Genomic DNA, 27215 nt, shown 5'->3' with positions numbered 1-27215 from the left:
AGGGTTGACTCAGCCTTCCATCCTTCCGAGGTGGGTAAAATGAGAACCCGGATTGTTGTTGGGGGCAATATGCTGACTCTGTAAACCGCTTAGAGAGGGCTGAAAGCCCTATGAAGCGGTATATAAGTCTAACTGCTATTGCTATTGCTATTGCTATTGCTATATAGTCAATGAATTTATTCTTCAAATTCTGATTCTTACAAAGCTTTACCAGGACTGTCTATGTGCATGAACCAGGTTTCAGCTTTGGAGTGCCAAAAATGAACATTTAGATTTCCCCATTCTACAAAATTTTGATATTATCTCTAAGATGCTCTCCGTGTTTCTTCATTTCCCTCAGCTCTTTGATAAACCAAGGCACTGATGGCTAACCTTTTCCGGGCCAAGTGCCCAAAGCGTGTGTGTGCACCCGAACCCCAAAAATGCAATGCCCCCGTGCCCCCCCCACGCATGCACCATTGCCCTGCACATACACTCTGCCCCCACACATGCGTGTGCGGCTCCCACACATGTGCCCCATCCCCTGCCCATGAGCAGCAGAGACCCGAAGACCAGCTGGCCAGCAGGAGGTGCATACACATTGCTGCAGAGCTGAATTGGGGCAGTGGGTCACTTGCCCACAGAGAGGTCGCTGCATGCCACCTCTGGCACACATGGCGTAGGTTCTCCATCATAGACCCAAGGAATTGCAACAGATCTGAGAGAGGAAAGAGGTTGTATCAGGGCAATCCAGTCAAGTAATCTCATTTCCTCCTTATCCCAATGGGCAAGTACAGTCTCGATCCAATTGACCACCAGGTCTTCAGAAATTTCCCCAACACTCTCTGAATCCTGTAGGCACCTTATGCACCCAAACTTAAAAGTCTTTTCCTTCTCTGCAGAAATCAGAGCGATTGGTTCATGCTAAGAACCAGAACTTGATGACCTCTACTTTCTAATCATGTTGTCTCTGCTCTGAGACCACCCCCCAAAAAAAGATAATGCGCATCAGGTGGTCATGTCCATGGTTGTCATGGTGATTATGAACTCTTATCAACCTATTATTTTATCTGTATTGTCCCAGTAAGCTTTGTTCCATCATAAAAGACTTGCTATCTAAAAGATCGTTGTATGAAGATAATAGAAATGAGTTTCTGGCTTGCATTTTCTGATTAAAGAAGGACAATTCAGTCATGATAGCAATGCATTTGCACAATAACTAAAATCACACTAATTTATAGAAACATAAGGGAGTTTTCATGCATCCCAAAAGCCTTTCACACTTTTTTTAAATATACACTTGGTGTTTCTGTAGCAAAAGCTGAAGCATGCTGCCTATAATAATGACTACCCCTTGCAAATGCAATTGCTGACATTCTGACTATTATATTTTACAGCTAGGAAAGAAAAAAAAACATTGTCGTAATTAAACACAATACTGTACTCTAATACAAGCATGAACTGCACCACCTGCTGGCCATGGTGTGTGTGTGTGTGTGTGTGTGTGTGTGTGTGTGTGTGTGTGTGTGTGTGTGTGTGTGTGCGCGTGCGTATGTATGTATGTATGTATGTATGTATGTATGTATGTATGTATGTATATATAATCTTCCTGTCCAGGTTATCCCAGAACAATCTATTGACTTCAAGGGTGACTCTGTTGGATTTCAAATATTACACTAGCTTTTAATAAGCTACTAACCACATTTCAATTTGCAAAAGACACATTTTGCCAAGGCAAGGGAACATTGACCCTTCTCTCCAATGTTGCAGGTCCCATCTATGAGACAAGTATATCTAGTGAGAACACCTGTGGAACATCATTTCCACCTTGATGCTTTTCTGGAACGTACATAAAAATGTGGTTCTTTCAGCAGGCCTGGAAATATGGAACTGCTCAAGTGTTTTTGTTGCCACCCTGGGATGGGGAATTTGTGGATTTTTCTACTGTGGATTTTTAATTTTGTAAGCTGACCAGAATCACCAGTTGTGGATTGGATGGCCATATAAATTTGTAAATGAATGAATGAATGGTGAATGAATGAATCCGGATGTCCCATATCTATTTTATCACGGAGATGCACAAAATAGCGCATAATGCAAAGCGTGCACAGTCATCTGTGAGAAGAATTCTCATGACGTTTCCACAAAGCATCAGAAGTGTGATCAGCTGTTAAAAGTCTCTTGAACTTCCTGGTTATGTATGAAACTACCTTTAGCCAGAAATCATGCATATCTTAAAGGGATAACAAATAAGAAGAAATTAACCTTGGTGAAAATGAAATCCTTGATATGATAGTAAGGTTGGTGTTTGAACAAATGATTTGGTTCTGAGAATGACAAAAGGTGTTCAGGGCATGAGGAATGAGACTATTTGAAATGCATGGCCCTTTAGGGCAGCCGTCCATGATCTCAGAGATTATATATAGACAAAATGCCTTTTTCTCACACAAAGTCACGACTGATGTGCTTTCTAATCACATGATCGCATTTTGGCCTATGGCAACCCGCACACATATATGACTGTTTGCAGTGGCCTGCAGTCAGGTGACAGCAATTTGCAACATGTTTTTGCTCATTTCCAATGTTTTTTGCCAGAAATGGCAAAAAAAAATGGCTATTTGTGATTATACAATCACATAACAACTATGTATTTGCTTAGTGACTGCAGTGACTTGCTTTATAAGCATTGTAAAAATAGTTGAAAAATTGATGCCTGATAAGGACTAACAATTTCTTCTTGCTACCTAACAATCACAATGACTTAGATCCAAAATTGAGAGACAAATTGTGGTTATTAAGTGAGAAGCACCTGCATATTATTTTCTAGTATCTTATCGCTAGAGCCTTTTCACAGACTTTTAATGATCAGTATGAATTAATATACAGAAATAAAGGTATATTATCTTTCCTCTGACTGGCTTTCATAATATTTAAGACACATGTATGTGTTACTGAAGGCTCAGGATGTTGTTTCCCTGTCGGTATGAATTTTTCACTCTTAAATTTAGCAGAATAGCAGAGTTGTTGTAAGTGCTCTTATAGTCCAACCTCCTACTTCCTGATAGAAATATTTTATCTAATGTGTAAGGATGCACATTATAAAGAAAAGAGCCAACTTCTGAAGTCATGTACTACTTGAAAGGAGCGTGTCTTCTTTCAGAAATAATTATTTGAAACACAAACTGAAATGTAATCATATTTAGCTTAAATTAGAAAGGCTAATTTAATAGGAGATAATGGGCAAATCCTTTTCTCACAAGAACCCAGAGCAATTTGTCACAAAAAACTGCAGACCAATTTGCATTATAATGGGTTCCCTTATCATTTCGGAGTAGAATTGTTTAGAACGTTTTGATACAGTTACAGCAAACGCCACACAGAGAGAGATTTTCAAGTTCTACCTAAGAACCGCTGACATTTATTACTGCCTACATAAATCTGTGACTGTATGTTAGATGTTAATAAAGATCAGATGAGATGTAGAAGATTACGGTCTCCAAAATAACATCTTCTAATCCATATGCATTTGGCAAATGTAAGTATTTTTAACTCAAACTAAAAAGGAGGCTGTGCTAGCTGTCGGATGTGTAGAAAGTAATCTGGGAAACAAATCTGATTCCCAGTATTACTCGGCAACATCATTTTAAAGCAAGAGACATCAAAAGAGTTGTTTATTGGAAGAAAAAGATGAATGTTGTCAAAACTTGAGGCAAATAGAGATTTACATATTTATAGGAGTGTGTTGCTAGACTGAACATGTACATGGGAGATATCTTCCATACCTTACTATGGGACCAAATGTGTTTGTAACATGAGGGAAATATATAATTATATACGATTGTACACATAGATGGGCACGGTTCTGCCTGAGCTCATGTATTTCATCCTGGGGATACACCATTGCTGGATGGACTCCAGAGGTGGTATTCAGCAGGTTCTGACCACTTCTGGAGAACCGGTAGGGGAAATTTTGAGTAGTTCAGAGAACTGGTAAATACAACTTCTCACTGGCCCTCATCTATTCACTGCCTTGCAAGTCCCAGCTGATCGTGAGGAAATGGGGATTTTTGCAGTAACCTTCCCCTGGAGTGGGGAGAAAATGGAGATTTTACAGTATCCTTTCCCTGCCATGTCCACCATGCCACACCATGCCCACCAAGCCACGTCCACAGAACCGGTAGTAAAAAAAAAAAATGAATCCCACCACTGGTGGACTCTTAAGTACTAAAGAGATGAAAGAGGAAATTGTTTAGCATGGCATTTTTGTACTCAAACTGTTGCCTGGAGAATGGACTAAACATTAAGGATAGAAAAGCATATAGTGTACTGGCGTCCTTTAATTTAAATAAAGCATAAGGATATGCCGGGTGGCATGGTGGCTTAGAAGTTAAGATGCTAGGCTTGTTGGCTGGAAAGCTGGGAGCCCAAGTGCAAGACCAACAGAGTGAGCTCCCATCCTTGCTCCCGCTCCTGCCAACCTAGCAGTTTGAAAGCATGCAAGTGCAAGTAGATAAATAGGTACCACTTAGATGGGAAAGTAACAGAGCTCCGTGATGTCATGCTGACCACATGACCATGGAAATGTCTTCAGACAGCACTGGCTCAATGGCTTTGAAATGGAGATAAGTGCTGCCCTTTATTATCGGCAATGAATAGCAGAGTAAAATCTGCAGAAGCTTTACCTCTTTAATAAGGATATGCTAAAATAGGGAATTTATTTATTTATTTATTTGATATTGCCAGCTATTCGACCATGGTGACTCATTCTTTGTCATAATTAGAACTTTGTCAGTTTACTGCTCTATATGCATAGTCTATCAATCAAGTTAGTATTCAACTGTAAACCTAATAGGCTCATGATACTGCACAGGTACAGTATAGGTGGAACCTTGCTCAATAGTAATAATTGTGAGATGGAATTTGGAATCCTAGTGGACAACCATTTAAATATGAGCCAGCAGTGTGCAGCAGCTGCCAAAAAAAACAGCACAGTTCTAGGCTACATAAACAAAGGGATAGAATCAAGATCACGTGAAGTGTTAATCTCACTTTTAATGCCTTAGTAAGGCCACACTTGGAATACTGCATTCAGTTTTGGGCCCCACGATGTAAAAAAGATGTAGAGATTCTAGAAAGAGTGTATATAAGAGCAACAAAGACGATTAGGGGACTGGAGGCTAAACCATATGAAGAACGGTTGCAGGAAGAGCCGAGGTGGCGCAGTAGTTAAATGCAGCACTGCAGGCTACTTCAGCTGACTGCAGTTCTGCAGTTTGGCTGTTCAAATCTCACCGTCTCAGGGTTGACTTAGCCTTCCATCCTTCCGAGGTGGGTAAAATGAGGACCCGGATTGTTGTTGGGGGCAATATGCTGACTCTGTAAACTGCTTAGAGAGGGCTGAAAGCCCTATGAAGTGGTATATAAGTCTAACTGCTATTGCTATTGCTAACTGGGTATGTCTAGTTTAATAGAAAGAAGGACTAGGGGAGACATGAGAGCAGTGTTCCAGTATTTCAGGGGCTGCCACAAAGAAGAGGGAGCCAAGCTATTCTCCAAAGCACCTGAGGGCAGAACAAGAAGCAATGGGTGGAAACTAATCAAGGAGAGAAGCAACTTAGAACTGAAGATAAATTTCCTGACAGTTAGAACAATTATTCAGTGGAACAGCTTGCCTCCAGAAGTTGTGAATGCTCCAACACTGGAAGTTTTTAAGAAGATGTTGGATAACCATTTGACTGAAGTGGTGTAGGGTTTCCTGCCTAGGCAGAGACCTCCAAGGTCTCTTCGAGCTCTGTTATTTATATTCTATGATTCTGTGGAAACTAAGGGAATATATATAGCTAGCTTGCTTGCTTGCTTTTATACTTACATGCCAACAAATCATTGCCAAGTCTTACCAACCATATTTTCTGTTAACCTGATCTTTTAGGTTTTCCAATGATGCTCTCTTCATCACTGTAAACTTCCAGTCAGTTAGAGAAAAATACATACAGTACAATGCAAGTTCAGAAGCATATTCTGGCTATCGGAATGGCTGGCTACAGACTCAGAGGGATGGGATGCAATTAACTGATGATATGCACTGATGGTATTACCTGGGTTGATAATGAAATGTCTGAGAGAAAACAACCTAGCTCAGAGAGCACCAAGGACCCTGCAGCATTTGATGGAGGAGAAGTGTGGCATCTCCTAGCCTTGACCAGATGAAATTGTCTTGCAACTTAAAAGCAAAGCCCAGCTGCCTCTTCTTTCCCCAAGGTAGATGTGTATATGTGTGTGTATGTATATGAATGTGTATGTATGTATATGTATGTGTGTGTACGTGTGTGCATGCATACATACATACATACATACATACATACATACATACATACATATATATATATATATATATATATATATATATATATATATATATATACACACACACACACACACACACACACACACACACACACACACAAATGTGAGACAGAATATAATCAGAAATAAGCCATTTTATTTTTTTCAATAATTGATGATGATATATATAATGAATTCCTTATTCCTCTCTACATTCTTTCTAAAATAGGTATTGGAAAATATCAATAGTGATGAAAATAAATGCTACTCTGATAATATTAAATAGGTATAAATGTATAAAGCTGAATACATAGTAGAACTTGAAAATCCCCCCCATCCCCAGCCATACATCCAGGCTCCTAAAAAATTAATTTTAATGTACAATACTAACCTACTTTACACATGCTAAGCCATGCTGTAGCTGTAGTATACTGAATAAATCACAGTCCCTGGCCAAATAATAAAAAATAAAAATACAGGTAGTCCACAATTTAAAAGCATTCATTTAATGACGGTTAGAAGTTATCATGGTGTTAAAAAGAGTGACTTATGACCTCACACTTATGACTTTTGCAGTGTCTTCATGTTCATAAGATAAAAAATTAGATGCTTGGCAACAAGTGTTATTTGCCAAAGTTGCAGCATCCTGGATTACATGATCATCATTTACAATTTTGCAATCTGGTTTCTGACAAGCTAAGTTAATGAGGGAAAATGAATTCACTAAATGACCACATGATTAACTTAATGATTGTGATTATTTGCTTACTGGAAATGTTTGGGCCCACCTTATTTAATGACAGAAATTCCAGTCACAATTGTGGTCATAAATTGAGGATTACCTGTAATGAAGAAGTATGATTTCATGTATGGAAATCTGAGAAAAGATGGTTTTGCTTATATTTTACTTTATTTTTCATGCCATTCTTTTCTTAGCCTTTCTTTCCTTATGTTGAAACTTGGTCTCGCCTACTTTGGAAATATAGCTCTTCATATATTTAAACTCTTAAATTGCAAGTATTGATTTAATATATTTTTGCACAGAAATGTATGTCTCAAGATGATGAATACTGCAAAAAATTTAAAAAAAGCAAATTAATATGCTAGAAGAATCCCAGCGGGTTAAAAGAAAGCAGGATCATCCCATTTAGGAGGACAATGGTTAGAGATTCATTATTGTGAATTTACTGTGAGTTATATATTTAAAAGGGAAAGCCTCTGCTTTTTTTTTTTTGTTCTCCTGCAAAATAAAAAATAATAATTCTGCTGCTCTAAAGGCAAAGAACAAAACTGATTCTCCCAGGAGAAAGAATCTCAGGAAGAAAGTGATTCATAGCCAGATATTTATTTTAGCTATCTCCATCCTGCACGACAGAGATAAGAGAACTGGTAGTCATCTTACTGTATCATTTGTAAGACTGCAGAAGTACTGGCAGTAGGACTTGAGTGTATCTTTGTTTGCAGGTAAGTTATCTTTCTACAGATTTGAAATTTAAAAAAAAAATGTTGCTAGGATAGAAAAAGAAGGCAATGAGGGAAAGAGAAAGAGAGGGAGAGAGCTGGAATATTCTTTCAAACGTGAATGCTAGGTAAAAACACTTTCACTTGGCAATTAACCAGGAGAGAAGTGGTTGTTCAAAGTACACTGGACACTTTCCTAGTGTGAAATTAAAAAGAGCTTATTTTTGCTATACAGTTCTCTGTTGATGTGCAACGATTAGTGTTGATGTCCAGTTAAGGCTTATGTTTTGTTTTGTCATTTTAAAATGATACTAGAAAATAGAAGAAGCATCTCTGGGTTTGCCTTCATTAAATTTTTATTTATTTCTATTCCATTCTATTCACTCATCATTCATTTATTTAGTCAAGCATGTATTGGATAACATATATAAGTATAAACATGCTATTGAATACATGAAATGGATACGAATAAAAGGGAACATTAGGGCAGGGACGGTAGGCACATTGGTGTGCTTCTTAGGAATGGGGCAAAGCCGACAGTAGACAATTTAAAGTTAAAGTTTTGGGGGTTTGGGGAAGAAACCACAGAGTCAGGCAGTGCATTCGAGGCATTGACCACTCTGTTGCTGAAGTCGTATTTTTTGCAATCGAGTTTGGAGCGGTTTACCTTGAGTTTGTATCTATTGTGTGCTCGTGTATTGTTGCGGTTGAAGCTGAAGTAGTCATTGACAAGTAGGACATTGTAGTAGATAATTTTAGGTACTACGCTTAGGTCAGACCAAAGGCAGCGTAGCTCTAAGTTGTCTAAGCCCAAAATTTCAAGTCTGGTGGCATAAAGGATTATGTTGAGAGCAGAAGAATGGAGGACTCGTTATCATAACTGCCCCCAAGAAAACGACATGCCTATGTTTTAAGAATTGAGCTTGAGGTCAGCCTCTCATTATCTGCAATGTTAAAAAGTCTTTCTAATTCATTATGGATTACATCCTAAAAGTCAATAAAGTGTAACTATTTTATCCAATGATAAATAAAGGTGAGAGACTTATTTAACAAAAAAAACCATGAAAACTATTACGCAGTAGGGTAAGAATCCCAAATAGTTTTATTTTTGGATAACAGTCTATTAAAATTATTGAATTTTAATAATGTAAGCTAAACAGAGGCACCCTTCATTTTCACAGGAATAAATTTCTAAAAAGAAATGTGCTATGGGAAAAATCTTTCCGATTTTTCTGTAGTCCTAAACCAACTTCTCAACAAATCTGTTGTTCCTGGTTTTCCTATACAGAATATCTTAACTTCTCAAACTAAATTATTGCAATAACCAGGCTTGTGGAATAAGCCAAAATGGTCTATTTCTCAAGTAATGGGCTTAGACACTCTGCTGAACTGGAAGCAAATTGTATTAATTTGCTATGGAAAGGCAAGCATGGATTGGTTCATATATCAAGTTAAGTCATAAGATAGATGATTTTGTCTATGTGATTTTTGCTTAGCAAGTTGTGTAATCACAGTTGTATTTTATAAACTTTAGTTTATGGCCTAAAGGGGTTATAAATCCAGTCCTTGTATTTATTTAATCCACTAGTTAATGGACTATCCACTATGCAGTATGATGTACAATTTCAATCAATGTGCATCTTGCTGTTCCTGTTCAGCTTTGACTTAAATATCTTTATGCCCCTACATAAAACTTGTATGTTTAACAGATTATATATCTAATAAATATAAAATAGAAAGTTTGAGGAAAATCTCCATCAGTTATTGTTGCTGCTAATATGATGATGGTGATTGGTCACAGAGTCATCCAGATATTTATTATATGTTCACAACAAGGTGAAGTCACAGCTGCCAAGTCTTTAGCTGATATTGGCCTTTGTACCGAACACATTCTTCCCAAGAACCTGGAAAGTCATAATGTATGAGTATATCATACTGTATGTACAAATTAAAGGAGTGTGACCTTTTTCAGTTGACAGAATTTTTGTCAACCTGCAGATTTTCTAACTACCATTCCAAAATTTCTGATATGGCACCCAGTGTGCCAAATAACACATAACCACAGCTGATTTATGTCATAATTTTCAATTTGGATTTTCAGAGCTTGATATTTTGTGATCTTCTCCAATTCTTTGCCTTCTATTCTAAGATAAAGGTAAAGATTCCCCTTACACATATGTGCCAGTGGTTCCTGACTCTAGGGGGCAATGCTCATCTCCGTTTCAAAGCCAAAGAGTCAGCATTGTCCGAAGACATCTCTGTGGTCATGTGGCTGACATGACTAAATGCTGAAGGCACACGGAATGCTATTACCTTCCCACCAAAGGTGGTTCCTATTTTTCTACTTGCATTTTTTAAACCTGATTTCAAACTGCTAGGTTGGCAGAAGCTGGAACAAGTAACTGGAGCTCATTCCATTACGCAGCATTAGGAATTCAAACTGCCGAACTGCCGACCTCTCTGATCGACAAGCTCAGCATTTTAGCCATGAGTCACTGCGTCGCCTTCTATTTGACTATGCCCTAATATTGCCACATTAATTATCCACACTTATTTTTTTTCAACCACAGTAGTATCTAATGTTTTATGAACAACAAAAAAATTGTTATTACTATATAAACAAAAATCTGCAGTCACATCTGCCAGTTCTTAGCCAGTGTTGGCTTCCATAGGAAGTAAATTCAAGTTAACGTGTATTTAATGTATATGGGTGAAATCCAAAAGTAGGGAAGAATTTAACATTTTGCACTTGCATGTTTATTGTTGCTTTGCACATTTGAAAATTATGTTTGACAACTTGACACTTTATTTTTATTTTTTCTCAAACCAATTAAGCTGTTGGGAATTACTATATAACATGGGTTAGGAACTCCTCAGTGCCCTCCATCTTATCCCTCTTTTATTTCCTCTCTCTTTTTATTAACAGAGTGGAGGAACTCATTAGGACCCTTGCTATCATTAACTTTGTCTTCTTCATTATGACAGATATTTTACCTCTGCTGTCTTTAAGCACCACCTCATTTAGTCCAAAATTATTCACACTATGAAAGGAATGGAGCATGTTCCATTCACTCCTTGTTGTGTGAGAGAGAATAATCTTTTATATGCAGATTATTTGAAGTGCAAATGACCCCGAAAAAGAAATGGGGTTCCTCAGCTCCATTGCCAAGTCATTGGAAGAGTTGGCCTAAAGCAATACAAGAAATGCCAAAATTTATGAACTAGAAAATTTGCTCTTTGGATTTCTTTTAAGGGGAAATATTTACAAATAAATACACAACAGAGGTGGCATTCAGCAGGTTATGGCCAGTTCTGAATAGTTCAGAGAACCAGTAAATATCACTTCTGATTGGCCCTGCCCCTATTTATTCTCTGCCTCCCGAGTCCCAGCTGATTGGGAGGGAATGGGGATTTTGCAGTAACCTTCCCCTAGAGTGGGGAGGGAATGGGGATTTTGCAGTAACTTTCCCCTGCCATGCCCACCAAGCCAAGCCATGCCACACTCACAGAACCAGTAGTAAAAAATGTTGAATCCCACCACTGATACACTAACATGGAGAAGTGAGTATTTTCATAATGATGCTTTTGTAGCCACTAAAGTGACTGTGTATATGTTTAGAATCCTCATATTCATCATATTCAGCTTTCCGACTCAACTTGGGAATCCTTGAATAACAGTTTTCACCAGGAGTGTGTCTGACAGAACATTGAATAAGGATAAATTATCTTCAGCTTTATTTTTAATAATTAAATGAGAGAAAAAGCAGGATCAAAAGAATTGTTCTTCCCTCCTGTATGATGATCCTTCAGTAATTATTCATAACAGTTCTGTCTGAAAAGGAACAGCAATGGACTGAATTTCATATCAACAAACAACATGATTTGTAACTGGATGGCAAACAGATACTGAAGCAAAATAAACAGGTGGCTGGAGATATATTACTACATTGTTGTCAGAAGCCATTAACCATAACAATAAATAAAGGCACATTTATAAAATGACAATTGCAATATTGAAGAACAATATTAAGGACAATATTCATATTTAATGTATTTTAAACTGGTACAGAATTATGACACTTTTAGCACACATTATTTGAAAAAGTTTGCTTTAAATTGAGATTTATTCAATAAATGTGTAATGGTGTGCTGGTTAATTAAAACCTTGTTTAGAAAAAAAATACCTGGAGAGATTTACAACTGAATACTTTTATAAATGCCTCTTAAGTTGTTAGAAATTTGGAGATACTATTGGCCTCAGAGAGAAAGATCTATAGCAGTGATGCCTAACCTTTTTGCCATTGTGTGCCATTGTGTGCCAGGAGCGCACATGGGGGTCACACATGCACGTGCCCATACCCATAATTCTATGCGCCTGGACACTGCGCATGCACCACACCCACATTCCCCACGCTTTTGGCATGCAATGGCACAGTGGATCCATTTTTGCTCCCCCCCCCGGAGGCCCAAAAAAAAAGCCCATTTGCCGACTTCTGGTGGGCCCAGAAGACCTGAAAATCAGGTGGTCAGTGCGCTGGAGCTGAGCTCGCATGCCCACCAATATGGCTCCCCATGCCACCTGTGGCACGTCATAGGTCCACCATCATGGATCTATAGTATAAAACCCTTATTTAAACCTCCTGCAGGTATAATGCTAAAACTGATCATCATGACTGCTAGTTATTGATTTTATAAATTCCAGAATCAGCTATTTGTATTTTTACACAAACGTTTTACAAAGTTTCTAGCCCTCCTTTCCATAAATATATGCCTAATTATGGACATGCTGACAGAATTAGCATTTTGATGTTATTTTATATGTTTGGAACATTCCTGCTGTTCTTCATATTTATTCTGATATAACAGTAATGTACATTTTCCATACATTGCTTTCGGGCTTTGGGGGTTTTTTAATTAAAAAATCCGAAGTATTTTCTAATCCCAAACCTTCCAAAAATATATGTAAAGTCGTATCACAATGGGAATTCATTTATGAGTTTCTTCCCAACATTGTAAAATAGCAAAAGTCCATTGAACAATACCATTCAATATATACTGTATATGCATCCACCATCAAGCATTGGTTGATGGCTTTCATTTGTAAGTCACAGTGTTAGCACAACAGAAAACAATTTTACACTGACATGTCTGGATTCAATACTTCATTCCATCTTCAAACTACATAGATGAGTCTGATCATTGTGTTATTCTCCCTGCCACCTGTTCTGCTCATAGGAGTACGAGAAAAATAAATACATTCTTTTCTGCTCCTTGCAGTTTATCTGTTTAAACGAAGGTCAAACTGAAGTTCTACATCTGGTTTGTTTAAATAAGCAATAATGAAAATAATTGTGGTTTAGGTGTGGGGCAAACCAAGTGAGAGACAAAAACAAAAGCAGATGTTCCTAATCTCCTCAAATTCTCACCTGAAGTGAGAATGCCTGTACCAGTGAAACGCAATTTAACATAACAGCAAGGTCGCCATTTCACACGCAATACTTTCAGCGAAGCAGTTGCTACATAAATTTCTGATAGCTCTTCAGAGTGTCCAGATCTACTTCACTTCTTCCAACAGAATGCTTAAAACATTACTGAAATGGATGAATATTGATCTACCTTCATGGCTGAGAGATCTAATGGCTACTTGACTATGTGGCAGGGGTGAAATTCAGCAGGTTCTGACAGGTTCTGGAGAACCGGTAGCAGAAATTTTGAGTAATTCAGAGAACCAGCAAATACCACCTCTGGCTGGCCCCAGAGTGGGATGGGAATGGGGATTTAGCAGTATCCTTCCCCTGCCACGCCCACCGAGTCACACCCACACAACCGGTAGTAAAAAATAAATAAATTTCACCACTGCTATGTGGCCATCTGTAAAAAATACCACAAATATTTCACATGACCAGAGACCATTATATGTCAAATCAATAAGATCCCAATAAGCTTTTATTTATTGTTTCAAACTTGACTGGCATCCTAATGCTTTCTGACTTCATTCCTTTTTTCACATGGGTGACAAATTCCTTCTGTATTTAATCTAAATAAAGTATTATTCTATTCCTATTTCCATTCCCATTCCATTCCCTTCCCTTCCATTCTATTTCTTTTTTTTAGTTTTTCACTATGGTTTTGCCTGCTCTTGTAAACAAAAATAGTTTATTTCTTCTCCTACCCATAATTGATATTGCAAAATAGAGCCACTGTTACCAAGTTCTGATCATTAAGAATGTCTAATAGAACATCCTTAAGAATAATCATGGAGTTCAAACAATGATTTTGAAAATATAATAAAGTGATCATTATTTAGTGGTCGATCGCATCACCATTATTATTATTTTTTAAATGGTACTGTTTTGATCCTTTAAAAGCATACCTCTTGGAGAACTCTCTTCATTTTCAACAGCAATGTTTTTACTGCTGTGCAGTCTTGCATCATCAGCCGGAAGGGCAGAGATTCTAGACCGCCCCCTTCCTCCATGGCGGCGAAAGGCCATTCTATAGATGGGCTGTTGGCCAGCTGGTTCATAGGAGGACATCGTGCTTCCCCTCGATCCACTTCCTTGGATAATTTAAGAGAAAGGTTCCTGTCAAGAAATAGCATCCATATGTTAGCAAGCAACGCTAATGTGGGTGTGGGTGTATGTTAAGAAAAAGGATTAAAAAGATGAAGCACTATTCAAACAAAGGCCTATTAACTTTCCCTACATTACTGCAATCTTCAGTACTTTCAGCACAATGATCCATAAATCTGTTACATCACAGTGATTTCTGAAGAACCTGAAAGCAAGGTTCTATACTCAGCCCATTACTTACCTATTTAAATCTGAGGGCAACATCTCAATTAATAAGGAAAAGCTATAAAAGCTCATGACCCTTCAAGCACTTTGAGAAAGAGAAACAGATTCAGATTCATAGACAAGTAACTTGGAGCAATAAATTCCAAACTTAAAGAGCAAAATAAAAAAGGAAAAGAATACCAATAAGGTAATGCAGACAGGAGAAAGAGAAAGAGGAGGAGATGCAAAGCGCTAGTTAGGAGACAAACAAGAATATTTCAGCATACATAAGAGACTGAACCACGAGAATTACTTCTCTGTCTATGTACTTTATTCCTTGTGTACATTTTGGTTCTACTTTTTCTCTCAATAAAATCCTAATAGCTGTCTTTGTAGCAGACCACTTTGAATTATGCTGCCAGGTTGCATGCAACTTTAAATATAAATGGTCTTCTTGCCTGAGCCCCACAGTAATTATTCATAATTAGTTCTTAATCAGGATTAAAATAAAAACAAAATTCTGTTCATGAACAGACATGCACATACTAGAAGAATATTGGTTCAGTTTGCATCTTCTAATGACCAAGGACACTATTACATACAATCATGACCTCAAAAATATGATATGAAAAATATGATATGAAAAAAACCTCTCAAAGTTGTAATCAACATAATATTATCAGAGAAAGTATAAAGTATAGTACTATATATTCTTACTGTATTCCACCTTGGGCTACGCAAGGTATTGTTATAATAAGTCAGCAAAAAAAAAATAGTTCCCCGCATGTACGCATTTGCACCTTAAAGGGTCTTCTCATACGCACATTAGAAAAGAGGAAAAACACAATATTTTTCCAATGAAGATTGTTCTGCGCATGTGCAGAACAGAAAATCAAGATGGCACCATCAAGCATAGAACCAGTTTGGGCGTGTGAGTTACTACCTACTTGGCCGAACTGGTCCGAATTGGTAGGAACCCACCTCTGGAATAAGTAAGCACAAACCACATCTATATATAACAACAAAGTCAGAATGAATTGTAAAATAGAATGCACAAGGGTAAAAATGGAATTTCTGGAAACTTCAGAAGTTTTATGATGATCTCACAGGATGTAACTTTGAGGACCTGTCAAAGAGAAGAGAGTGTTGAAGTATTCTCTAAAGCACCTGAGGGTAGGACAAGAAGTAATGGATGTAAATAATTAAGGAGAAATTTCCTGTCAGTGAGAACAATTAATCAGTGGGACAGCTTGCCTCCAGAAGCTGTGGGTGCTCCATCAATGGAAGTTTCTAAGAAGAGAATGTTATAGGATCTCCTGTTCCTACTAATAATTAGTTGGTCACTCTTACTTTAAATGGATGTGTAAGGAAACTGACCTTGCTTGGTGATTCTGAACCATAACAACTAGCAGTCCAAGTAACAAGCATTATGATGAAAAATACTGGGAGATATAATTCAACCAAATCAGGGCTGCAGACAGTGCAATTAATAAAAACTTTTTGCTTAATGCAAAAAGAAAAGAAATACATGTGATCAAGTTCTTTTAAGACAAAATTGTTTTCAAATTTCCATGGAACTATTGTCTAATGGTCTTATTTGTATTAATTAGAATACCCACAAATGCCAATGTTAGATGACATTTTCTTGAACAGAGTCATTCATATCTCATAGCCCGAATAAATTAAGTGAGCTCATTGCGTAAGAGGAAAATTAGGTCAAACATTTGTATGAAAATAATGTTTACCTTGAAGTTTGGAATCAATGTTTTAAATAAGAATGAGGGTTATGAATAGAGAGTAGGACAACATGAAATAAAAATATATAAGATATATACAGGGATCGGCAAACTTAAACACTCAAAGAGCCATTTGGACCCATTGGCCACAGAAAAGAAAACACCGGAAGCCACAAAAGTCCTAACCGGAAGCCCCCTGTTCAATTCTGGAGCTAACCAGAAGTTCAGTTCCCCCACCATAGAGTCTCCTCATAGCATGGCATACTTTTTCCTCTACCTGTCATAACCGAAAGCCCTATCAATTGTGGAGACAATTGGAAAACCCTCCCCTTGCCATAGAGCCTTCTCCTGGTGCACTGTGCTTCTCCCCCCCCCACTGGAAGCTCCTCTCAAAATTGTGGCGCCAACTGGTGACAGAGCCACAGCAGAGGGAGAAAAGAGCCACATGCGGCTCCAGAGCCGCAGTTTGCTGACCCCTGAGATAGTATAAAGAGAGTATATTACAATAAAGATTCATTGGAGTAGGATTCAAAAGATAGAATGTTTGGAAAGCAATTATATCATTCATATGTGGGGTGAAGTTGGGCTTAGAAGTTATTATAAACACTATGAACACAGAAATCAGAAATATTTTTTTTAAAAAAAATAGTGCTTTCCTATCCCCTTTTACCCAACAACAAACCAAATCATTTTGAATCTGTCATGGGGAATTTCAAAGATATCTTCAATAAATTAAAATTTGAAAACATAAGAAAATATGCACTGACGCATCATATTGTCAAGGTATATGAGCTGCAGTGGTGCACTGGTTAGAATGCAGTACTGCAGGCTACTTCTGCTGCCTGCCGGCTGCCTGCAATTTGGCAGATTAAATCTTACCAGCTCAAGGTGGACTCAGCCTTCCATCCTTCCAAGGTGGGTAAAATGGGAACCCAGATTGTTGGGAGCAAGATGCTGACTCTGTAAACCGCTTAGAGAGGGCTGTAAAGCACTGGGAAGCGGTATATAAGTCTAAATATTTTTTTGCTATATGGTGGATGTTTTATGAATATTTAAGAATATAAGATGGAAAAGTAGATGTAAAAAAATAGAAGATTAGTTCCACACTTCCACTGAAAAAGAAACTATTCAAAAGTTATATATAACTGCTAAGAATTTCTAACATCTATAATTTATCTTATCAATTAATAAAGAAACAACATGAATGTAAGTAGCATCCTATCCCATTATCACATCAAATAGTGAAAAGCTAATATTACTTTTTTAACATTGTTTATGTCTAAATGCTACTTTGCTTTATGGTGGACGTTTTATGAGTATTTAAGATTATAAGATAGAAAAGTAGATGTAAAAGAAATAGAAGACTAGTTCCCCACCTACTATGAAAAAAGAATTATTCAAAAGTTATACATAATTGCTAAGAATTTCTAACATCTATAATATAATTTATCTTATCAATTAATGAAGAAAAAACCATGAACGTAAGTAGCATCCTTTTCCATTTTCACATCAAATAGTGAAAAGCTAATATTACTTTTTTAACATTGTTTATGATAAGTTCCCACTTTATGGCCCGTTAGGAAGAAAACTCAATGTTTTTAAGAGTTGTAACTCATACATGAATAATTTATTCTTTTCAAAAGCCTGAAAACCCTTAATTTTTTTCCCTTTTCTCTCCCTTTATTTTCTCCTCAAAAGTATTAATTAATTCAAAATGCTGAAAACAATGAAACCATCAAAAAGAACTGAATGTTTTTCTGCATATATTTGACAATTCTACAAATAATGACAGAACAACAGCTTGAAACAAATTCAAGTAAAGGAGTGCATGCTTGTGAATGCATTCATGCCCTTAATATTTGCTTTGTTGTCTATAGAGCTAGAGGCCTATATTTCTTCCTTTCAAATCTATACTGCAAGTCACCTGAGTTCTACTTGGAATACAAATTCCTGCAGAAAGGAAGATAATTGAAAATCACATATTGGATCCAGGGGTTGGATTTGACCTGTTCGGATGAACTGTTAGCTCCAACTATCAGCTGGAAGTGAACTGGTTCGCTCTGACTTTGAAGTGGGCCCGCCTGCCTGCCCCTGCCCTATACTCACCCATATTTCCTTTTCCAAAGCCTAGCTGATCGGCATGACAGAATGGATTGCCATGCCTCAGCTGTTTTCCTCACCAGCAGTAACGCAGAAGGTGAGTTTTCTGTACATTATGCACATGCGGAGCACACACTCAGAGAACTCAGAATCCCACCCCTGATTGGCTCCCAGAACAATATAACAATGCATATAAAGAAAAAGCGAAAAAGAGTTTGCAACCAAGCAGAAACTTCCATCTGTGGGCAAGTGCAACCATCCCTGATAATTTCAGAGGACAGGGAAGAAGAGAAGGGAAGGATTGTTCTCAGTACCACAAAGATGGTTGCGGCAATTTCAAAAAAATGAAAAATAAAATCATTATATTTAAAGAAGGATTGAGACATCCCTCTTTTGTTCCAAAGGTTTCATGCGTACAGGTGTTGCAAAAAGTAAACAGGCTTATCAATTAATAGAATCAAAGCTTAATTTTCAATCAAGATGTTGCGAGACAAAAAGCAACGAACTAATTAAGGGTGTAAATTAGCATAAATTGTGTTGTTCTTTATTACTCAAAAGCCAATTTTACCATTTAACTCTATAAAATCAGAACTATATCCCAAAACAAAGTGACTTGTGTACGCGCGAGTTGTTTTTGATGGGAATATTTTGTTAGGTGCTTGCATATAATATCTACTATGCTAATTATACAGGATATCACGATTAAGTTTTCTTTTCCTCCCAAAATAATACAAAATAAATTCCCCAAAGGACCAAAAAAGGGAGGGAGATAAGCAGCTAGGAAGAATTGAAGTAGAGATCAGCACATTGGGGGAGGGATGTCTTGGCTAAACACTGTATGGTCTTGGCCTATTGATGATGTTCATCCATTGTGTTCAAAGAGGAACTTGACATCTAACAGGTTGTGGGCTGCCCACAGTGTGTCCACAGGTGGCTGGTAAGGCCTCTATGGGCACGAAATGGTCTGCCACATGTCAGGCAGACATGTGTGGGCACCATTGTGCAGCATTTCAAGCTCTGGCTTTGCAGAGTGTTATGGTTGTTCTTCTGTCCTCAGATGTCTGGCAGCCTTGGTGGATCAGCATGTGCCATGTCGATCGATCATGTGCCAGGGTTTCCCAGGAGGTGGTGTCAATATCCAGGGACTTGAATGAGGTTTTCAATGTGTCTTTGTATGGCTTTCCTTGAGACAGCTCACCATAGAGGAGCTGTTTGGGGATATGATGGTCTGTCATCCTTGCAACATGGCCTTCCCAGAGTGTTTGGGCTTTCATCAGCAGGGTGTGAACTGATGCCAGGCCTGCTCTGGAGAGGACTTCTGTGTTCGGCACCTTGTCCTGCAACCGGATCCTCAGAATTCTACAGAGGCTGGTCATGTGGAAGTGGTTCAATTGCCTAGCGTGCGTCCTGTATATTAATTAATATACAGCAACTATTGATAGCAACTGGAACTACTGGGACTGCATCCAGAAGGTACAATCACATGATCTTTCACCCAATGACAAGTAATAGTATGTGGGAAAGACCTTGGGAGACAACAGGATGTTATATAGGGAATAGACCAGTGATGGGTACGGTTGGAACAGGCCGGGCGGCATCCACATGATGTTCCAGCTGCTCAGTGGAGCGTTGCGCAGGCGCTGTACGTGCCATACATGTGCGCGGAAGCACAGAAGCCTTAAAAGACAGGTAAGGAGCTTGGGCTGGTGGGTGGGCCCTCCGTACACCGTATCGGAATGGTATCCGGTGCTCCTGGCAGGCTCCGGTATGCCCGTACCGGGGCGTACCACCTGCAACCCACCACTGAAATAGACAGATAAGAAACAGCATAGTCTGCAGTAGTAGGCATGACAAGAGGCTCAGAAGGGACCTTAGTTTCTTGAGCTGTAAGAGAGATGGCAAGAGAATTATATTTTGGACTTGCAAGACTCTGTTAATATATATAAAAAGAGTCCCTAAAGATTTTACTCAGCAAATCATTGCTAAATATAGGAGGTGGTGCTCATCTCCATTTTGAGGCCATTGAACTAGTGCTGTCCAAAGATATTTCCACAGTCAGGTGGTCAGCATGACTATATGCCAAATGCACACAGAATGCTGTTACCATCTCACCAAATGGTACCTAATTATCTACTTGCATTCGCATGCTTTTAAATTGCTAGATTGGCAGGTGCTGGGACAATGATGGGAGCTCACCCCGTCATGTGGCGATTGGGTCTTGAACATGGGCTGCTGGCTTTTCAGCCAAAAAGCCCAGTGTCTTAATCACTGGACCACCATGCTGCCCAATATCTGTTAATAGAGCTTAACAATAAAATAGAATCAGCTCACCTGGTCATGTTTCCTATCTGTCTACCCTGTAAGGCTACCGTGGCTGCTTCGAATAGCAACTACAATTCTGGTCCAGATTAAGATCATTAAGCTAGGATTGGCTACCTATAATCAAATGTCCAGTTAAATGATTCCCATTTGTGATAGGAGGTGTTACAGAGCACAATTATTTTACTATGAGACGGTTTAAGGCTTTTAACTTCCTTTAAAGTTTTGAGCTCAAACTACTCTCCTAATAACAGTTACAAAGCCGTAATACGTTGTCCTTAGGGACATTTCTCAACCCATAGTCAAAGCATCTTCAACTGGCTGTCAGGTTCCAGGTAAAACCCGCAGGAAAAGAAGGCTCCGAGGCTAGGAATTCCTCAAAGTTCCTTTTTATTAGAGATGCCCTACCTATTGGCACACCTGGGAAAATCTGAATCTGAGAGCTTCCAGGTTTTCCCCACCCAAATGAAAGTCCACGTCCCTACCCCAGCACCCACATGTCTGTCACATGGTCCAATCAATGCACCATCCCAACTGGAGATGCTTCCAGTCATACCCCTCCAGGTGCAGGGCAGAGAGGCCTTGGGTTTCCTAAAAAGGAATGTTATTATGACTATATATCTCCCCAGCTTCATACAATCCCCCCCTCCCAGTTCCCCATGGTACCCAAGATTGCTTCCAGGCCTGACAATGGTTATTATCACTAATTTACTTGGTTTTTTTCAGAGTTTGTGAGCATGGTGAAATGATTAAAGGCTATCTTATAGCAGCGTGACTTATACTATGAGAGCCAGTTTGATGTAGTTGGTTAAGGTGTCAGACAAGAAATTGGGACAGTGTGAGTTCTAGTTCTACCTTAGGCATAAAGCCAGTCAAGCCACCTTGCACCTGTCATTCACTCTCAGCCCTAGAAAGGCGGCAATGGAAAACCACTTCTGAAAAACTAGCAGGAAAACTAGTCCCGACAAGCCACCTTAGGTCAACACTAACCCAAAGGGACAAAAATGTGTACTGTATTTCAAATTAAAGTTTTCATGAAAATTTCTGTATTTGTTCATCTTTCTCCCCTAAACAACCACAAACAAAAGTAGCATTGTTGATGGTGAAACTTTGACCCTCAAACAAAACACTCTTTTTTTTTTTTCAAATGGAATGACAAAGATATCTTTTCATGTCCTTTTTATTTAGCAGAAAACAAGAGGAAGAAATTGACAATGGGCATAAATTTAAAAAAAAAATCAGAATTCATGTTGTTTCTACTCAATGGTCTCAAGGCCAATGTGGCAACTACATTACATGCCAGTTGAAATTCATGATAAAACAAACAAGGGCATCAGAGTACATTATGAAAATGAACCCTATTAAGTATTTGTCTCTAAAATAGTGGGGGAGAGCAGGGTTTGGAGTTTTAAAATAAACTTGTGCTTTTCTATTTTAAAATTCCAAACTCTGCTTTCTTTCTATTTTAAGCTAATATGGAGAGAGAAATTGGGGGGGGGGAGAGGGGGAACTTACACTATTACATTTGGTGATAAGAAAAAAGAACTTTTTTTTCCCCTCTGCCAGGCAATTTAAAAAGTCAAACTACTGTATTATTAGCAAGGCACAGGGAGGAGGGAAAGGACAATGGAATGCAATTAACCAAGTTGTAAGTTATACTTGCAAAGCTTGGCTGAAAGTAAAAGCTATTCTGCTTGGTTTAATTAGAGAGGGGGAAAATGCATCAATGGTCGTTTTCTACTGTACATTCCATCAAACCTTGAGAATTTACAAAAAGCCTGTGACAAAGTGTAGGTAAAGGTGAGATTTCATTGATTACTCGGTGCTGCTAGCTTGCAGTGAAGGATGGCACCCTTAAAGAGCAGAAGACATGTGAAGTGCATGATCATATGACATATGAGACAATTAGCAAGAATGTTACAATTCAAGAAGCCAGGACCACAGCACATATGGGAGATGGACAGCTCTTTGCAATGGATCCTACTGCTAAATCCAAAGGACTCTTCCAACAATAGAAATGGAGAGGAGGACCATAACTGATCCTTAGACCAGAACTCCACTTTTGCCCCAATAAGAGTGGTGGGGTAGATAAGGCTTTTTCATAATATGTTTTGATTGTAACAAAAGGACATAAATAAACAAAAGAGGCAAATCCCAGACTACCACAATCTATGATAACACAAAAATGGAAAAGACAAGTTTCTAAAAATCTATACCTAGAAATGTATTTTGTCAGATTAAACATTGTAAAGAACAACAATATAGAATTTGTTTTGTGCTCTTTGGAAGGTCTATTTGAACATCTATATAAATCCAGAGGCCTGGGTAGATCAGGGGTATCAAACTCAAGGCCTGCAGGCTGCATCTGGCCCGCGGGGTGCTTAATTCTGGCCGTTGGGGCCAACCCAGTGGTGGGTTCCAGATCCCATTCCAACCAGTACAGTTGGAACAGGCCCGGTGTCACAGTGTGCAACATGCGTCTTAGCACCTCTTTGAGCCTCCACAATGCTCCAGCTGCTCAGCGGAGTGTCGTGCAAGTGCTGTATGCACCGTGCATGTGCGCGGAAGCGCCAAAGATTTAAATACTGGTAAGGAGCTTGGGCGGGCCATCTGGAGCACTGTACCAGAACGGTATTCAGTGCTCTGGGCAAGCTCCAGTACGCCCATACCAGGGCTTACCCCTGCAACCCACCACTGGGCCAGCCTGAAAACAGTGAAGGATTGGCCCGCGGTACCTCTGCCAGTGAAAACGGAGCTTGGGAGGGCCACGCATGCCCCTCCCCAAGCTCTGTTTTTTTTTTTGCTGTGGCAGCCTGTAAACCTCTGCAGTGAAAACAGAGCTCGGGGCCCTCCCAAGCACCATTTTTGCTGGAAGAGTGCTCAGGCCACCACAAGTGGCCCCAACACAAGTGGTATCGAGCTGGAATGCCCGCTCTGGCCACACCCACCTAGCGCCCTGAGGTCAAACACAACCCTGATGTGGCCCTCAGTGAAATCGAGTTTGACACCTCTAATGTAGATGGTCAAATAGACCTTCCAAAGAGCACAAAACAAATTCTATATTGACCTGGGTTTCTGAGATTTTTAAAGTATGAAATGTTAAAAGAATTGTTGTGTTGCCAAAACAGGAATGCAAACTGCTAACTAGGACTATAAGAACTATTTATTATAATCCAGAAAACAGAGTTTGTCAGTACTAAAAAAAAATGTAGGAGATGGAAAATCAAAGTCTATCAAGATACGTATTAAAGAGACGACCTGAAATAAAATAAATACCCAACATAGAAAATTTAGGTTATTGAATTTTTACATAATGAATTCTCTTTAACTACTATGTTGTTTCCTGGAGCTTTTCGCTTGGATGATTTCACAACAGCCTCTGCTAATGTTCTGAGAAGCCAATAGAATCCTGCTATCTCCAAAGAATTGTCTCAGGCCTGGATGAGATATCCTCTTTCTGAGGGTACTACTACGTGGTGAAATTCATTTTTTTTTTTACTACCGGTTTGGTGAGGGTGGCTTACTGGGCGTGGCAGGGGAAGGATACTGCAAAATCATTATTCCCACCCCACTCTGGGGCCAGCCAGAGGTGTTATTTGCCGGTTCTTCAAACTACTCAAAATTTCCGCTACCGGTTCTCCAGAACCTGTCAGAACCCACATAATTTCAACCCTGGTACTACTTCACTATCACTGAAGCCTTGTAAGAATTTGGCTAAAAAATTCTAAGGGCTGTTTATGGCCCTTCTAAGACACGAATGCTACTTTTGATGGTACTTCCTTTGCTACTTCCTCCATGAGTGAACCATGTCCAGCAAAGACCACAATCAATTAGATACCACCAGAAGGTCAGTGAAAAAGAGGAAGCCCAAAGAAAACCTAGTGCCAAACATTTGTGGAGACTGTAACTGCGGACTGAGAACTGTGGAGTCAGTGGTGGGTTCTGGATCCCGGTGCAACCGGTACGGTGCAATGGGACCATGCATCCACAACATGCAGGTGTGCAGCATGCACGCAGTGTGTGCATGCGTACTTGCTGCCTGCGACACTCTGTGACAGCTCCACGACCCTCCAACTGCTTGGCAGAGCATCACACAGGCGCCGTAAGCTCCTTGTGCATACGGGAAAGCCCTGATCAGTTCAAATATGGGTAAGGAGCACGGGAAGCAGGTGGGCCCTCCAGAGCACCGTACCAGAATGGTACTCGGTGCTTCTAGCTGGCAGCAGTACAGGGCGTACCTGTCGTATCCCACCACTGTGTGGAGCACACTTGTAGCCCAAAGTGCTTAGCACAGGACTCAATGATCTTCCTCTGCCATTCTATTTCCTACAAACCTCAGAGGAACCCATTGATTGTTCATTAACAGCTAGATGAACGCTAGTCGTAAGTAATGCAAATGAGCATTCTGGACTACTTAGTATTTCTACCTGTATGGCAGATTCAAACAAAACAAAGGTTGTTTTTCAATATGAAAACCATTTAAAATTGCAGCTATGAAATAAATTCCATATTTGCAAATTTGGATGTTATTATAGGTCTCCAGTACAGTTTTAGGGGAGTCTATTGCCATTTACCTACAAAGAATGGAGATATAATTATCTTGGGCTCAATTTTGTCTCCATTTATGAAGATCTAGCTGCACTATGAATAGTATCTCCTTTTCTTTTATGCTCACAGAAGAATGTTCAACATTTAAGTAACAAAAACTACTGGAAGTGAAAAAGGGAATTTTCCCCTTCCTACCGAGCACCTCAAACATTGATTACTATCTTATTCAACTGCCTTTTAAACAAAACCCAAGAATGCAGAAACATGATTCTGCACAAACAGATGATCAAAGTCCTCTTCTGCTATTCCTTTTCCAGGAGAGATTTATCCAGCAACAAATGACAAATACTATGAAAGCAACTAAGGGAGAGATTTTAAATCTTGTGATATGGCATAGACAGACAGACAGACAGACAGACACCATAGATAGATAGATAGATAGATAGATAGATAGATAGATAGATAGATAGATAGATAGATAGATAGATAGATAGATAGATAGATAGATAGATAGATTGATTGATTGATTTACTGCAGTTAGATAGGGATGGATGGATGGACATCTTTAATCCTAACTTTTTCATATACAATTCAAGGCAGCAAACATTTCTAATATTCTTGTTCCTGTTTCCCCCCAAAAAACAAGGCTGTGAGGTAGAGTGGACTGAGAAACAGTGACTAGACCAGTCACCCAGATGGCTTTCTTGCCCAAGGCAGATCTAGAACTCAGTGTCTCAACCCCTTACCCACTACACCAAACTGGCTTTAAACACAGATGCTTGTATTTCTACAAACATACACATTACATGCATATATACATACTAGATATCCACATTATTGATATCCTATTTAAAGTCTTACATTTGAATTTAAAAGCCTGAAGGCACCTGACAAATATTAAATAGTCTTACTGAGTCAACCCTGAGCCAGTGAGATTCAAACTGCTGGCAGCCGGCAGTCAGCAGATGTAGCCTGCAGTACTGCATTCTAACCATAGAGGTAGGTAGGTAGGTAGGTAGGTAGGTAGGTAGGTAGGTAGGTAGGTAAGTAGGTAGAGACAAAGAGATAGATAATCACTGTGAGGCACTTGGACTCCATTAACTGATGAAAACATAGATATAAATGAACTAAACCAAATAATTCCATGCATTCCAATCTCTTGAGTGATATTCTACAAGACAAATTAATGTATCTATCTATTAGAAATCCAAGCTAGTTTGGAGCTAATAACAGAACAATTATGGTTAATAATTGTTGTTTTAGAACACAGACAAAGGCAAGGGGAGAAGAGAGGGAAGGCACCTTTCCTGGCACTGGAAATTTTTCTAAACCTGTAATGACACAAGACACCTGTTATTTCCCTCTTCGAAAATCTCTCCAAGTACCATAACCCCAGAGTCACTCTGCATTGCCAATTTACCATTCACAGCTGCTTCCTTCAAGAATTAATCACTGTGAAGGAAAGAGAAAGAAACAAAGAAACAGGCCTCTCGAAATGAACTGAAGCATGGCGGTTGAATTTTTTTTAAAAAAAAATCTACACCGAGCCATTAAAAATACAAATTACTTGAGAAAAAGGCAATCGATAAGAGAAACATAAATGAAGTTTATAGCACATGCAGCTTAACTGCATCCGACACAGACCATCACAGTATTTTTTTAAAAAAAAGAACAATAAAAATAATAGAAACTCTTTTAATACTCAAGGTTTTTGTTTTGTTCCCTTTTACAAAATCTTCCTAAGTTCGTAATCCATTAAACACTGGGAACATAAAGTAGAAAACCTAGTCCCATTTTGGCTGGGCTCTGTGAATGTGGCAGAGAAAGACATGAACATAGATTTGATGTCCTTTCAGAAACTGGCACATGATTTTGGACCATGGGATGTATTTCTGGCTGTAATTGTTTTAGGAATTTCAACATTTTGCTTGACTGGCCACTGATATACTGTATG

The 27215-nt window shown here is 38.9% G+C and overlaps 1 protein-coding gene across 1 annotated transcript in view; it reads right to left on the bottom strand.

Annotated features, from left to right (window-relative positions):
* Positions 1–27215, bottom strand: part of CCSER1 (coiled-coil serine rich protein 1) — a 478316-nt gene that overhangs the window by 132757 nt on the left and 318344 nt on the right. The window contains exon 6 of the mRNA XM_087724105.1: positions 14156–14366. Within this exon, the coding sequence (XP_087580231.1) occupies positions 14156–14366 (211 nt within the window). The remainder of the gene's footprint in view (positions 1–14155; positions 14367–27215) is intronic.

Source organism: Thamnophis sirtalis, unplaced genomic scaffold (genome assembly GCF_051295495.1).
Source record: "Thamnophis sirtalis isolate CommonGarterSnake01/CBP01778 unplaced genomic scaffold, rThaSir2_p1.2 scaffold_10, whole genome shotgun sequence".
Lineage (NCBI taxonomy): Eukaryota > Metazoa > Chordata > Lepidosauria > Squamata > Natricidae > Thamnophis > Thamnophis sirtalis.
This window is presented reverse-complemented; position numbering and strand designations above follow the sequence as displayed.